The 13,185-nt window shown below is 59.4% G+C and overlaps 1 protein-coding gene across 1 annotated transcript; it reads left to right on the top strand.

Annotated features, from left to right (window-relative positions):
* The first annotated feature begins 1,179 nt into the window (after positions 1–1,179).
* pianp (PILR alpha associated neural protein) lies at positions 1,180–13,126 on the top strand. Its single transcript, XM_078208922.1, has 4 exons — positions 1,180–1,462; positions 3,861–3,942; positions 4,024–4,260; positions 12,216–13,126. The coding sequence occupies exons 1-4, from the start codon at positions 1,210–1,212 to the stop codon at positions 12,235–12,237; spliced, it is 594 nt and encodes a 197-aa protein (XP_078065048.1). The 5' UTR covers positions 1,180–1,209; the 3' UTR covers positions 12,238–13,126.
* Positions 13,127–13,185: the final 59 nt, after the last annotated feature.

Below are 13,185 nucleotides of genomic sequence, written 5' to 3'. Positions count from 1 at the left end.
AGAGAGAGAGAGAGACTGAGAGAGACAGACAGAGAGAGAGAGAGACAGAGGGAGACAGAGGGAGACAGAGGGAGACGGACAGTGACGGACAGTGACGGACAGAGACAGTGAGAGAGACAGAGAGAGAGAGACAGAGAGAGAGACAGAGAGAGAGACAGAGGGAGAGACAGAGGGAGAGACAGAGGGAGAGAGAGACAGAGAGAGAGAGACAGAGAGAGAGAGACAGAGAGAGAGACAGAGGGAGAGACAGAGGGAGAGACAGAGGGAGAGACAGAGGGAGAGACAGAGGAGAGACAGAGGGAGAGAGACAGAGAGAGAGACAGAGAGAGAGAGACAGAGAGAGAGAGATAGAGAGACAGAGAGAGACAGAGAGAGAGAGACAGAGAGAGAGAGACAAGAGAAAGAGATAGTGAGGGAGAGATAGAGAGAGACAGAGGGAGACAGAGGGAGACAGGGAGAGAGAGAGAGACACACACACACAGAGAGAGACAGAGAGAGATACAGAGAGAGAGAGACAGAGAAACAGAGAGAGAGACAGAGATTAAAGAGAGAGAGACAGAGAGAGAGAGAGAGAGAGAGAGGGAGGGAGGCAGAGAGAGACGGGAGGAGGCAGAGAGAGAGAGAGAGAGAGGGAGGGAGGCAGAGAGAGAGGGAGGAGGCAGTGTTACTGGGGGCAGCTGGGTGTGGGGAAGTGAGTCGGAGCGGGTTCGGGTGAAGTGGATCGATGACAGGAGCTGCAGACAGGCTGGGAGTGCCCGGGGATTGAAGAGGGGTCTCTCTTTCCATCCCCAGTGCCCTCCCTGCTCCATTTGCCCCCTTCCCCCCCCCCCCACACCCCCCCCGACACACTCGACAGAGGGTCAGTCAGCGATGCGGCACAGGGTGAGGTAAGGAATTCTCGCGCACGCGCGCTGGCACCCTGCTGTGTTCCCATCCTCCCCTCCGCTCCCGCAACGCCAGCGGCAGCTCCTGCACTCCCCGCTATTCGACTGCAGAATGCTTCGCGATTTGACGAAATCTACCCCCCCGACCATCACACTCTGAAGCGCACTTCCTTCTGTCTCTTCCAGGACCCCAGGCCACGGGGCGGCACCCCGACTGCTCTGGCTCCTCCTGGGGGCGTGCCTGGCAGCGGGGGGAGGCCAGGGCGGGAGCGAGGGGCAAAGGGGCCGCCGGGGGAGGCGGCAGGCAGTGCGGGGCTACGTGGGCATGGAGTCCTCCACCCCCGCCAACACGGAGAGGGCGCCAGGCTCCTCGATGTACCCCTGGGCCATCGTCTGGGGGCCAACTGCGGGAGAGGAGATCGGGACGGAGACCACGGCCATCGAGGGGGTGCCACGCTCCCCCCACCCACTCCAGAGCACCCCAGGCAGAGGCGGCACGCGGCGGGACCCCGACTGGTTTAACCACGGCGAGACACCAGCCACCATCGGACCCTCGTTGTTTGACAGATCTACACAGGGTAGGTACACTCCGCTTTGTCATCGAGAGCTCCCTCTCTGACACAGGGAGAATATGATCACCCCGCGCGAGTCTCTCCCAACTGTCCATCAGTTCCCACGTACTGCAGGAGGAACACCTCACCGCCAACTGTCCACCAGCGCCCACATACTGCAGGAGCAACACCTCATCCCCAACTGTCCACCAGCGCCCACATACTACAGGAGCAACACCTCACCCCCAACTGTCCACCAGCTCCCACATACTACAGCCGCAACACCTCACCCCCAACTGTCCACCAGCTCCCACATACAACAGCTGCAACACCTCACCCCCAACTGTCCACCAGCTCCCACATACTACAGGAGCAACACCACACCCCCAACTGTCCACCAGCTCCCACATACAACAGCTGCAACACCTCACCCCCAACTGTCCACCAGCTCCCACATACTACAGGAGCAACACCTCACCCCCAACTGTCCCCCAGCTCCCACATACTACAGGAGCAACACCTCACCCCCAACTGTCCACCAGTTCCCACATACTACAGGAGCAACACCTGATCCCCAACTGTCCACCAGCTCCCACATACAACAGCTGCAACACCTCACCCCCAACTGTCCACCAGCTCCCACATACTACAGGAGCAACACCTCACCCCCAACTGTCCACCAGCTCCCACATACCACAGGAGCAACACCTCACCCCCAACTGTCCACCAGCTCCCACATACCACAGGAGCAACACCTCACCCCCAACTGTCCACCTGCACCCACAGACTACAACTGCAACAACATCGAGCACTCCCAGAGACAGGGACAATACAGAGCTCCCTCTACATCACCCTGACAGTGTAACCCCCCTCCCCACTTTATACCCAGTGTCAGCATCGAGCACTCCCAGAGACAGGTACAATACAGAGCTCCCTCTACATCACCCTGACAGTGTAACCCCCCCTCCCCACTTTATACCCAGTGTCAGCATCGAGCACTCCCAGAGACAGGTACAATACAGAGCTCCCTCTACATTACCCTGACAGTGTAACCCCCCCTCCCCACTTTATACCCAGTGTCAGCATCGAGCACTCCCAGAGACAGGTACAATACAGAGCTCCCTCTACATCACCCTGACAGTGTAACCCCCTCCCCACTTTATACCCAGTGTCAGCATCGAGCACTCCCAGAGACAGGTGCAATACAGAGCTCCCTCTACATCACCCTGACAGTGTAACCCCCTCCCCACTTTATATCCAGTGTCAGCATCGAGCTCTCCCAGAGACAGGTACAATACAGAGCTCCCTCTACATCACCCTGACAGTGTAACCCCCCCTCCCCACTTTATACCCAGTGTCAGCATCGAGCTCTCCCAGAGACAGGTACAATACAGAGCTCCCTCTACATTACCCTGACAGTGTAACCCCCTCCCCACTTTATACCCAGTGTCAGCATCGAGCATTCCCAGAGACAGGTACAATACAGAGCTCCCTCTACATTACCCTGACAGTGTAACCCCCTCCCCACTTTATACCTAGTGTCAGCATCGAGCACGCCACCCCCTCAGGTACAATAGAATATTGAATCCAGGAGTTGGGACGTCTTGTTGAAGTTTGACAAGACATTGGTGAGGCCACACTTGGAATACTGTGTACAGTTCTGGTCACCCTATTATAGAAAGGATATCATTAAACTAGAAAGAGCGCAGAAAAGATTTACTGGGATGCTACCGGGACTTGATGATTTGAGATATAAGGAGAGGCTGGATAGACTGGGAGTTTTTTCTCTGGAGCGTAGGAGGCTGAGGGGTGACCTTATAGAGGTCTATAAAATAATGAGGGGCACAGATCAGCTAGATAGTCAACAGCTTTTCCCAAAGGTAGGGGAGTCTAAAACTAGAGGGTGTAGGTTTAAGGTGAGACGGGAGAGATTCAAAAAGGTCCAGAGGGGCAATTTTCACACAGAGGGTGGTGAGTGTCTGGAACGAGCTGCCAGAGGCAGTAGTAGAGGCGGGGACAATGTTGTCTTTTAAAAAGCTTTTGGACAGTTACATGGGTAAGATGGGTATAGAGGGATATGGGCCAAATGCGGGCAATTGGGACCAGCTTAGTGGTTTAAAAAACAAAGGGGGCGGCATGGGCCCGTTTCCATGCTGTAAAACTCGATGACTCGATCACTGGGATGCTAGGAGAAAGGACCCGAGGAGTAGGGTGAATGTCCGTTGAACCCTGAAGGCAGCAGGACAGGTGGTTGGGAAGGAATTACGTGGGATATTTGCCAGGGCGGAGACTATGACTGTAATACAGATGTACAGACTGTAATGCAGACTGTAATACAGACTGTAATACAGACTGTAATACGGACTGTAATACAGAGCTGCCTCTACGATGCCCCAGTTGCCGACCTCTCTCTCTCTGTCCTCAGGGACTGACCCGCAACTCTACGTGACGGTGGCGATATCGGCACTGATCGTTCTGGGGGCAATCAGCCTCATCCTCAAGTTTTGGTGAGTTGCCAGCCACGCGCGGCTGTTCGACCACGTAGGGCGGCGCCTGGAACCTGACACCTCTCTCTCTGTGCCACACAGCTGGGACAGGAATTGGTGCCGGGGGCGTGAGGTCACCAGGAGCCAGGGAACACTGACGGAGGAGAGCTGCCAAGCCTTGACGGGACACCCCGGCCCCAGCCGGAGGGGAATTGGGGATTTCTTCAGCCACCAGCAGGCGGGCCGAGCAGGGTCGCTGGATTCTGAGCCCACCTCACCCAACGGCCTGGCGGAGAGCCGGGCTCTGGCGGGCAAGGCCGCGAGATTCCAACGCAACCGGTAAGGAAACACCCTCCCCCCAATCCCCTCTCTCTCTCTCTCTCGCCCGCGCTCTCTCTCTCTCCTTCTCCCTCTCGCTCCCGATCTCTCTTTCCCGCTCTCCATCTCTCTCACGCTCTCCCTCTCGCTCTCCATCTCTCTCCCCGTCTCCGTCTCTCTCTCTCTCCCCGTCTCTCGCTCTCTCTCCCCGTCTCTCACTCTCTCTCCCCGTCTCTCACTCTCTCTCCCCGTCTCCGTCTCTCTCTCTCCCCGTCTCCGTCTCTCGCTCTCTCTCCCCGTCCCCGTCTCTCGCTCTCTCCCCGTCCCCATCTCTCGCTCTCTCTCCCCGTCCCCGTCTCTCGCTCTCTCTCCCCGTCTCCGTCTCTCGCTCTCTCTCCCCGTCTCTCGCTCTCTCTCCCCGTCTCCGCCTCTCGCTCTCTCTCCCCGTCTCTCACTCTCTCTCCCCGTCTCCGTCTCTCTCTCTCTCTCCCCGTCTCTCGCTCTCTCTCCCCGTCTCCCTCTCTCTCGCTCTCTCTCTCGCTCCCCATCTCTCTTTCCCGCTCTCCATCTCTCTCACGCTCTCCCTCTCGCTCTCCATCTCTCTCCCCGTCTCCGTCTCTCTCTCTCTCTCCCCGTCTCTCGCTCACTCTCCCCGTCTCTCACTCTCTCTCCCCGTCTCTCACTCTCTCTCCCCGTCTCTCGCTCTCTCTCCCCGTCTCTCGCTCTCTCTCCCCGTCTCTCACTCTCTCTCCCCGTCTCTCACTCTCTCTCCCCGTCTCTCACTCTCTCTCCCCGTCTCTCACTCTCTCTCCCCGTCTCCGTCTCTCTCTCTCTCTCCCCGTCTCTCGCTCTCTCTCCCCGTCTCCGTCTCTCGCTCTCTCTCCCCGTCCCCGTCTCTCGCTCTCTCTCCCCGTCCCCGTCTCTCGCTCTCTCTCCCCGTCTCTCGCTCTCTCTCCCCGTCTCTCGCTCTCTCTCCCCGTCCCCGTCTCTCGCTCTCTCTCCCCGTCTCTCACTCTCTCTCCCCGTCTCTCACTCTCTCTCCCCGTCTCTCACTCTCTCTCCCCGTCTCCGTCTCTCTCTCTCTCTCCCCGTCTCTCGCTCTCTCTCCCCGTCTCCGTCTCTCTCTCTCTCGCTCGCGCTCTCTCTCTCTCCTTCTCCCTCTCGCTCCCCATCTCTCTTTCCCGCTCTCAATCTCTCTCACGCTCTCCCTCTCGCTCTCCATCTCTCTCCCCGTCTCTCGCTCTCTCTCCCCGTCTCTCGCTCTCTCTCCCCGTCTCTCACTCTCTCTCCCCGTCTCTCACTCTCTCTCCCCGTCTCCGTCTCTCTCTCCCCGTCTCTCGCTCTCTCTCCCCGTCCCCGTCTCTCACTCTCTCTCCCCGTCTCCGTCTCTCTCTCTCCCCGTCCCCGTCTCTCGCTCTCTCTCCCCGTCCCCGTCTCTCGCTCTCTCTCCCCGTCCCCGTCTCTCGCTCTCTCTCCCCGTCCCCGTCTCTCGCTCTCTCTCCCCGTCCCCGTCTCTCGCTCTCTCTCCCCGTCCCCGTCTCTCGCTCTCTCTCCCCGTCCCCGTCTCTCGCTCTCTCTCCCCGTCTCTCACTCTCTCTCCCCGTCTCTCACTCTCTCTCCCCGTCTCTCACTCTCTCTCCCCGTCTCTCACTCTCTCTCCCCGTCTCTCACTCTCTCTCCCCGTCTCTCACTCTCTCTCCCCGTCTCTCACTCTCTCTCCCCGTCTCTCACTCTCTCTCCCCGTCTCCGTCTCTCTCTCTCTCTCCCCGTCTCTCGCTCTCTCTCCCCGTCTCTCGCTCTCTCTCTCCCCGTCCCCGTCTCTCGCTCTCTCTCCCCGTCCCCGTCTCTCGCTCTCTCTCCCCGTCTCCGTCTCTCGCTCTCTCTCCCTGTCTCTCGCTCTCTCTCCCCGTCTCTCACTCTCTCTCCCCGTCTCCGCCTCTCGCTCTCTCTCCCCGTCTCTCACTCTCTCTCCCCGTCTCCGTCTCTCTCTCTCTCTCTCCCCGTCTCTCGCTCTCTCTCCCCGTCTCCGTCTCTCTCTCTCTCGCTCGCGCTCTCTCTCTCTCCTTCTCCCTCTCGCTCCCCATCTCTCTTTGCCGCTCTCCATCTCTCTCACGCTCTCCCTCTCGCTCTCCATCTCTCTCCCCGTCTCCGTCTCTCTCTCTCTCCCCGTCTCTCGCTCTCTCTCCCCGTCTCTCGCTCTCTCTCCCCGTCTCTCGCTCTCTCTCCCCGTCTCTCGCTCTCTCTCCCCGTCTCTCGCTCTCTCTCCCCGTCTCTCGCTCTCTCTCCCCGTCTCTCGCTCTCTCTCCCCGTCTCTCGCTCTCTCTCCCCGTCTCTTGCTCTCTCTCCCCGTCTCTCGCTCTCTCTCCCCGTCTCTCGCTCTCTCTCCCCGTCTCTCACTCTCTCTCCCCTTCTCTCCCCGTCTCTCACTCTCTCTCCCCGTCTCCGTCTCTCTCCCCGTCTCTCACTCTCTCTCCCCGTCTCCGTCTCTCACTCTCTCTCCCCGTCTCTCACTCTCTCTCCCCGTCTCTCACTCTCTCTCCCCGTCTCCGTCTCTCTCTCTCTCTCCCCGTCTCTCGCTCTCTCTCTCTCCCCGTCCCCGTCTCTCGCTCTCTCTCCCCGTCTCTCGCTCTCTCTCCCCGTCTCCGTCTCTCGCTCTCTCTCCCCGTCCCCGTCTCTCGCTCTCTCTCCCCGTCCCCGTCTCTCGCTCTCTCTCCCCGTCTCTCGCTCTCTCTCCCCGTCTCTCGCTCTCTCTCCCCGTCCCCGTCTCTCGCTCTCTCTCCCCGTCTCTCACTCTCTCTCCCCGTCTCTCACTCTCTCTCCCCGTCTCTCACTCTCTCTCCCCGTCTCTCACTCTCTCTCCCCGTCTCTCACTCTCTCTCCCCGTCTCTCACTCTCTCTCCCCGTCTCTCACTCTCTCTCCCCGTCTCCGTCTCTCTCTCTCTCTCCCCGTCTCTCGCTCTCTCTCCCCGTCTCCGTCTCTCTCTCTCTCCCTCGCGCTCTCTCTCTCTCCTTCTCCCTCTCGCTCCCCATCTCTCTTTCCCGCTCTCCATCTCTCTCACGCTCTCCATCTCTCTCCCCGTCTCTCGCTCTCTCTCCCCGTCTCTCGCTCTCTCTCCCCGTCTCTCACTCTCTCTCCCCGTCTCTCACTCTCTCTCCCCGTCTCTCACTCTCTCTCCCCGTCTCCGTCTCTCTCTCTCTCTCCCCGTCTCTCGCTCTCTCTCCCCGTCTCCGTCTCTCTCTCTCCCCGTCCCCGTCTCTCGCTCTCTCTCCCCGTCCCCATCTCTCGCTCTCTCTCCCCGTCCCCGTCTCTTGCTCTCTCTCCCCGTCCCCGTCTCTCGCTCTCTCCCCGTCCCCGTCTCTCGCTCTCTCTCCCCGTCCCCGTCTCTCGCTCTCTCTCCCCGTCTCTCACTCTCTCTCCCCGTCTCCGCCTCTCACTCTCTCTCCCCGTCTCTCACTCTCTCTCCCCGTCTCCGTCTCTCTCTCCCCGTCTCTCGCTCTCTCTCCCCGTCTCCGTCTCTCTCTCTCTCGCTCGCGCTCTCTCTCTCTCCTTCTCCCTCTCGCTCCCCATCTCTCTTTCCCGCTCTCCATCTCTCTCACGCTCTCCCTCTCCATCTCTCTCCCCGTCTCCGTCTCTCTCTCTCTCTCCCCGTCTCTCGCTCTCTCTCCCCGTCTCTCACTCTCTCTCCCCGTCTCTCACTCTCTCTCCCCGTCTCCGTCTCTCTCTCTCTCTCCCCGTCTCTCGCTCTCTCTCTCTCCCCGTCCCCGTCTCTCGCTCTCTCTCCCCGTCTCCGTCTCTCTCTCTCTCGCTCGCGCTCTCTCTCTCTCCTTCTCCCTCTCGCTCCCCATCTCTCTTTCCCGCTCTCCATCTCTCTCACGCTCTCCCTCTCGCCCTCCATCTCTCTCCCCGTCTCCGTCTCTCTCTCTCTCTCTCCCCGTCTCTTGCTCTCTCTCCCCGTCTCTCACTCTCTCTCCCCGTCTCTCACTCTCTCTCCCCGTCTCTCACTCTCTCTCCCCGTCTCTCACTCTCTCTCCCCGTCTCCGTCTCTCTCTCCCCGTCTCTCGCTCTCTCTCTCTCCCCGTTCCCGTCTCTCGCTCTCTCTCCCCGTCTCCGTCTCTCTCTCTCTCGCTCGCGCTCTCTCTCTCTCCTTCTCCCTCTCGCTCCCCATCTCTCTTTCCCGCTCTCCATCTCTCTCACGCTCTCCCTCTCGCTCTCCATCTCTCTCCCCGTCTCCGTCTCTCTCCCCGTCTCTCGCTCTCTCTCCCCGTCTCTCGCTCTCTCTCCCCGTCTCTCACTCTCTCTCCCCGTCTCTCACTCTCTCTCCCCGTCTCCGTCTCTCTCTCTCTCTCCCCGTCTCTCGCTCTCTCTCTCTCCCCGTCCCCGTCTCTCGCTCTCTCTCCCCGTCCCCGTCTCTCGCTCTCTCTCCCCGTCCCCGTCTCTCGCTCTCTCTCCCCGTCTCTCGCTCTCTCTCCCCGTCTCCGTCTCTCGCTCTCTCTCCCCGTCTCTCGCTCTCTCTCCCCGTCTCTCACTCTCTCTCCCCGTCTCCGCCTCTCACTCTCTCTCCCCGTCTCTCACTCTCTCTCCCCGTCTCTCACTCTCTCTCCCCGTCTCTCACTCTCTCTCCCCGTCTCTCACTCACTCCCCGTCTCTCACTCTCTCTCCCCGTCTCTCACTCTCTCTCCCCGTCTCTCACTCTCTCTCCCCGTCTCTCACTCTCTCTCCCCGTCTCTCACTCTCTCTCCCCGTCTCTCACTCTCTCTCCCCGTCTCTCACTCTCTCTCCCCGTCTCTCACTCTCTCTCCCCGTCTCTCACTCTCTCTCCCCGTCTCTCACTCTCTCTCCCCGTCTCTCACTCTCTCTCCCCGTCTCTCACTCTCTCTCCCCGTCTCTCTCTCTCGCTCCCCGTCTCTCACTCTCGCTCCCCGTCTCTCACTCTCGCTCCCCGTCTCTCTCTCTCGCTCCCCGTCTCTCTCTCACGCTCCCCGTCTCTCTCTCTCGCTCCCCGTCTCTCTCTCTCTCGCTCCCCGTCTCTCTCTCTCGCTCCCCGTCTCTCTCTCTCGCTCCCCGTCTCTCTCTCTCGCTCCCCGTCTCTCTCTCTCGCTCCCCGTCTCTCTCTCTCGCTCCCCGTCTCTCTCGCTCCCCGTCTCGCTCTCTCTCCCCGTCTCTCGCTCTCTCTCCCCGTCTCTCGCTCTCTCTCCCCGTCCCCGTCTCTCTCTCTCTGCGTCTCTCCCCGTCTCCGTCTCTCTCTCTCTCTCCCCGTCCCTCGCTCTCTCTCCCCGTCTCTCGCTCTCTCCCTGTCTCTCGCTCGCTCTCTCTCCCCGTCTCCGTCTCTCTCTCTCTCTCCCCTTCTCTCGCTCTCTCTCCCCGTCTCTCGCTCTCTCTCCCCGTCTCTCGCTCTCTCTCTCTCCCCGTCCCCGTCTCTCGCTCTCTCTCCCCGTCCCCGTCTCTTGCTCTCTCTCCCCGTCCCCGTCTCTCGCTCTCTCTCCCCGTCTCCGTCTCTCGCTCTCTCTCCCCGTCTCCGTCTCTCGCTCTCTCTCCCCGTCTCTCGCTCTCTCTCCCCGTCTCTCACTCTCTCTCCCCGTCTCCGCCTCTCACTCTCTCTCCCCGTCTCTCACTCTCTCTCCCCGTCTCTCACTCTCTCTCCCCGTCTCTCACTCTCTCTCCCCGTCTCTCACTCTCTCTCCCCGTCTCTCACTCTCTCTCCCCGTCTCTCACTCACTCCCCGTCTCTCACTCTCTCTCCCCGTCTCTCACTCTCTCTCCCCGTCTCTCACTCTCTCTCCCCGTCTCTCACTCTCTCTCCCCGTCTCTCACTCTCTCTCCCCGTCTCTCACTCTCTCTCCCCGTCTCTCACTCTCTCTCCCCGTCTCTCACTCTCTCTCCCCGTCTCTCACTCTCTCTCCCCGTCTCTCACTCTCTCTCCCCGTCTCTCACTCTCTCTCCCCGTCTCTCACTCTCTCTCCCCGTCTCTCACTCTCTCTCCCCGTCTCTCTCTCTCGCTCCCCGTCTCTCACTCTCGCTCCCCGTCTCTCACTCTCGCTCCCCGTCTCTCACTCTCGCTCCCCGTCTCTCTCTCTCGCTCCCCGTCTCTCTCTCTCGCTCCCCGTCTCTCTCTCTCGCTCCCCGTCTCTCTCTCTCTCGCTCCCCGTCTCTCTCTCTCGCTCCCCGTCTCTCTCTCTCGCTCCCCGTCTCTCTCTCTCGCTCCCCGTCTCTCTCTCTCGCTCCCCGTCTCTCTCTCTCGCTCCCCGTCTCTCTCGCTCCCCGTCTCGCTCTCTCTCCCCATCTCTCGCTCTCTCTCCCCGTCTCTCGCTCTCTCTCCCCGTCCCCGTCTCTCTCTCTCCCAGTCTCTCGCTCTCTCTCCCCGTCTCCGTCTCTCTCTCTCTCTCCCCGTCTCTCGCTCTCTCTCCCCGTCTCTCGCTCTCTCCCTGTCTCTCGCTCGCTCTCTCTCCCCGTCTCCGTCTCTCTCTCTCTCTCCCCTTCTCTCGCTCTCTCTCCCCGTCTCTCGCTCTCTCTCCCCGTCTCTCGCTCGCTCTCTCTCCCCGTCTCCGTCTCTCTCTCTCTCGCTCCCCGTCTCTCTCTCTCGCTCCCCGTCTCTCTCTCTCGCTCCCCGTCTCTCTCTCTCGCTCCCCGTCTCTCTCTCTCTCTCGCTCCCCGTCTCTCTCTCTCTCGCTCCCCGTCTCTCTCTCTCTCGCTCCCCGTCTCTCTCTCTCTCGCTCCCCGTCTCTCTCTCTCTCGCTCCCCGTCTCTCTCTCTCTCTCGCTCCCCGTCTCTCTCTCTCTCGCTCCCCGTCTCTCTCTCTCTCTCTCTCTCCCGTCTCCGTCTCTCTCTCTCTCTCTCCCATCTCCGTCTCTCTCTCTCTCTCTCCCGTCTCCGTCTCTCTCTCTCTCTCCCGTCTCCGTCTCTCTCTCTCTCCCCGTCTCCGTCACTCTCTCTCTCCCCGTTTCTCTCTCTCCCCATCTCTCTCTCTCTCTCTCCCCGTCTCTCGCTCTCTCTCTCCCCGTCTCCGTCACTCTCTCTCTCTCCCCGTCTCTCGCTCTCTCTCCCCGTCTCCGTCACTCTCTCTTTCTCCCCGTCTCTCTCTCTCTCTCTCCCTGTCTCCGTCACTCTCTCTCTCCCCGTCTCTCTCTCTCTCCCTGTCTCCGCCTCTCTCTCTCTCCCTGTCTCCGTCTCTCTCTCTCTCTCCCCGTCTCTCTCTCTCTCTCCCTCTGTCTGTCTCTCTCTCTCTCCCTGTCTGTCTCTCTCTCTCCCTCTGTCTGTCTCTCTCTCTCCCTCTGTCTGTCTCTCTCTCTCTCCCTCTGTCTGTCTCTCTCTCCCTCTGTCTCTCTCTCCCTCTGTCTCTCTCTCTCTCTCCCTCCCTCTGTCTCTCTCTCTCCCCCTCTGTCTCTCTCTCTCTGTCTGTCTCTCTCTCTCCCTCTGTCTGTCTCTCTCTCTCCCTCCCTCTGTCTCTCTCTCTCCCTCCCTCTGTCTGTCTCTCTCTCTCCCTCCCTCTGTCTGTCTCTCTCTCTCCCTCCCTCTGTCTCTCTCTCTCTCTCTCTCCTCTCTCTCTCTCTCCCTCTGTCTCTCTCTCTCCCTCTGTCTCTCTCTCTCTCTCCCTCCCTCTGTCTCTCTCTCCCTCTGTCTGTCTCTCTCTTTCTCTCCCTCTCGCCCGCCCTCTCCCTCTCTGTCTCTCCCTGAATCTCTCTCTGTCTTCCTCCTGCTTTCCATCTCTCCGTCTCACCCTATCTCTCTCCCTCCTGCTCTCCGTCTCCCCCCCCGTCTCTCTCCCTCCCTCTCGAACAGGCGCCGGGGTGTAGCGACCAGGGGATTTTCACAGTAACTCCATCGCAGTGTTAACGTAAGCCGACTTGTGAGAGGAATAAATAAAAACTTAAAGAAAACCTTAGTATGATCCGCAAATTCTGCTGTGTTAAACATTGTCCTTGCTTGCTAATCTCATCGCTGTCCCCTCTCTCTCTCTCTCTCCCCCTTCCCTCTCTCAGGATACCTCTCGTCAATCTTTGACTTGGGAAATTTTCCTTCACAACTTGGAAATCTCGCGGCATTTTTGTCCGTGTGTGGAGTGTGTGTGTGTGTGTTGCGGGGAGGGTGGGTGTAGCGATATTCCGTGTGCGTGGGCGAGCGAATGAGTGCGGCGGGAACTGCGACACGGCAGAACCAGTCTCGGAAAGCCTTCTTCGGACGCCGGTCCTTCGTGACGGGGAGCCAGGTCGGTGGGCCACCCCTTCCCAGAAAGGGATGGAGCCGTCAAAGCCCCTCTGTGGACACCACCCCGAGAAAAATGCGAGGTGATGCATTTTGGTAGACTGATCCAGGGGCAGGACTTACTCAGTTAATGGTCGGGCGTTGGGGAGAGTTACAGAACAAAGAGATCTAGGGGAACATATTCATAACTCCTTGAAAGTGGAGTCACAGGTGGACAGAGTGGTGAAGAAGGCATTCGGCATGCTTGGTTTCATCGGTCAGAACATTGAATACAGGAGTTGGGACGTCTTGTTGAAGTTGTACAAGACATTGGTAAGGCCCCACTTGGAATACTGTGTGCAGTTCTGGGCACCCTATTATAGAAAGGATATTATTAAACTAGAAAGAGTGCAGAAAAGATTTACTAGGATGTTACCGGGACTTGATGGTTTGAGTTATAAGGAGAGGCTGGATAGACTGGGACTTTTTTCTCTGGAGCATAGGAGGCTGAGGGGTGATCTTATAGAGGTCTATAAAATAATGAGTGGCATAGATCAGCTAGATAGTCAATATCTTTTCCCAAAGGTCGGGGAGTCTAAAACTAGAGGGCATAGGTTTGAAGGGAGAGATACAAAAGGGTCCAGAGGGGCATTTTTTTCACACAGAGGGTGGTGAGTGTCTGGAACGAGCTGCCAGAGGCAGTAGTAGAGGCGGGTACAATTTTGTCTTTTAAAAAGCGTTTAGACAGTTACATGGGTACGATGGGTA

This window comes from Mustelus asterias, unplaced genomic scaffold, assembly GCF_964213995.1.
Source record: "Mustelus asterias unplaced genomic scaffold, sMusAst1.hap1.1 HAP1_SCAFFOLD_4808, whole genome shotgun sequence".
In the NCBI taxonomy this organism is placed as follows: domain Eukaryota; kingdom Metazoa; phylum Chordata; class Chondrichthyes; order Carcharhiniformes; family Triakidae; genus Mustelus; species Mustelus asterias.
Note: the sequence above shows the minus strand (reverse complement) of the source record. Positions and strands in the feature narration are given on the sequence as shown.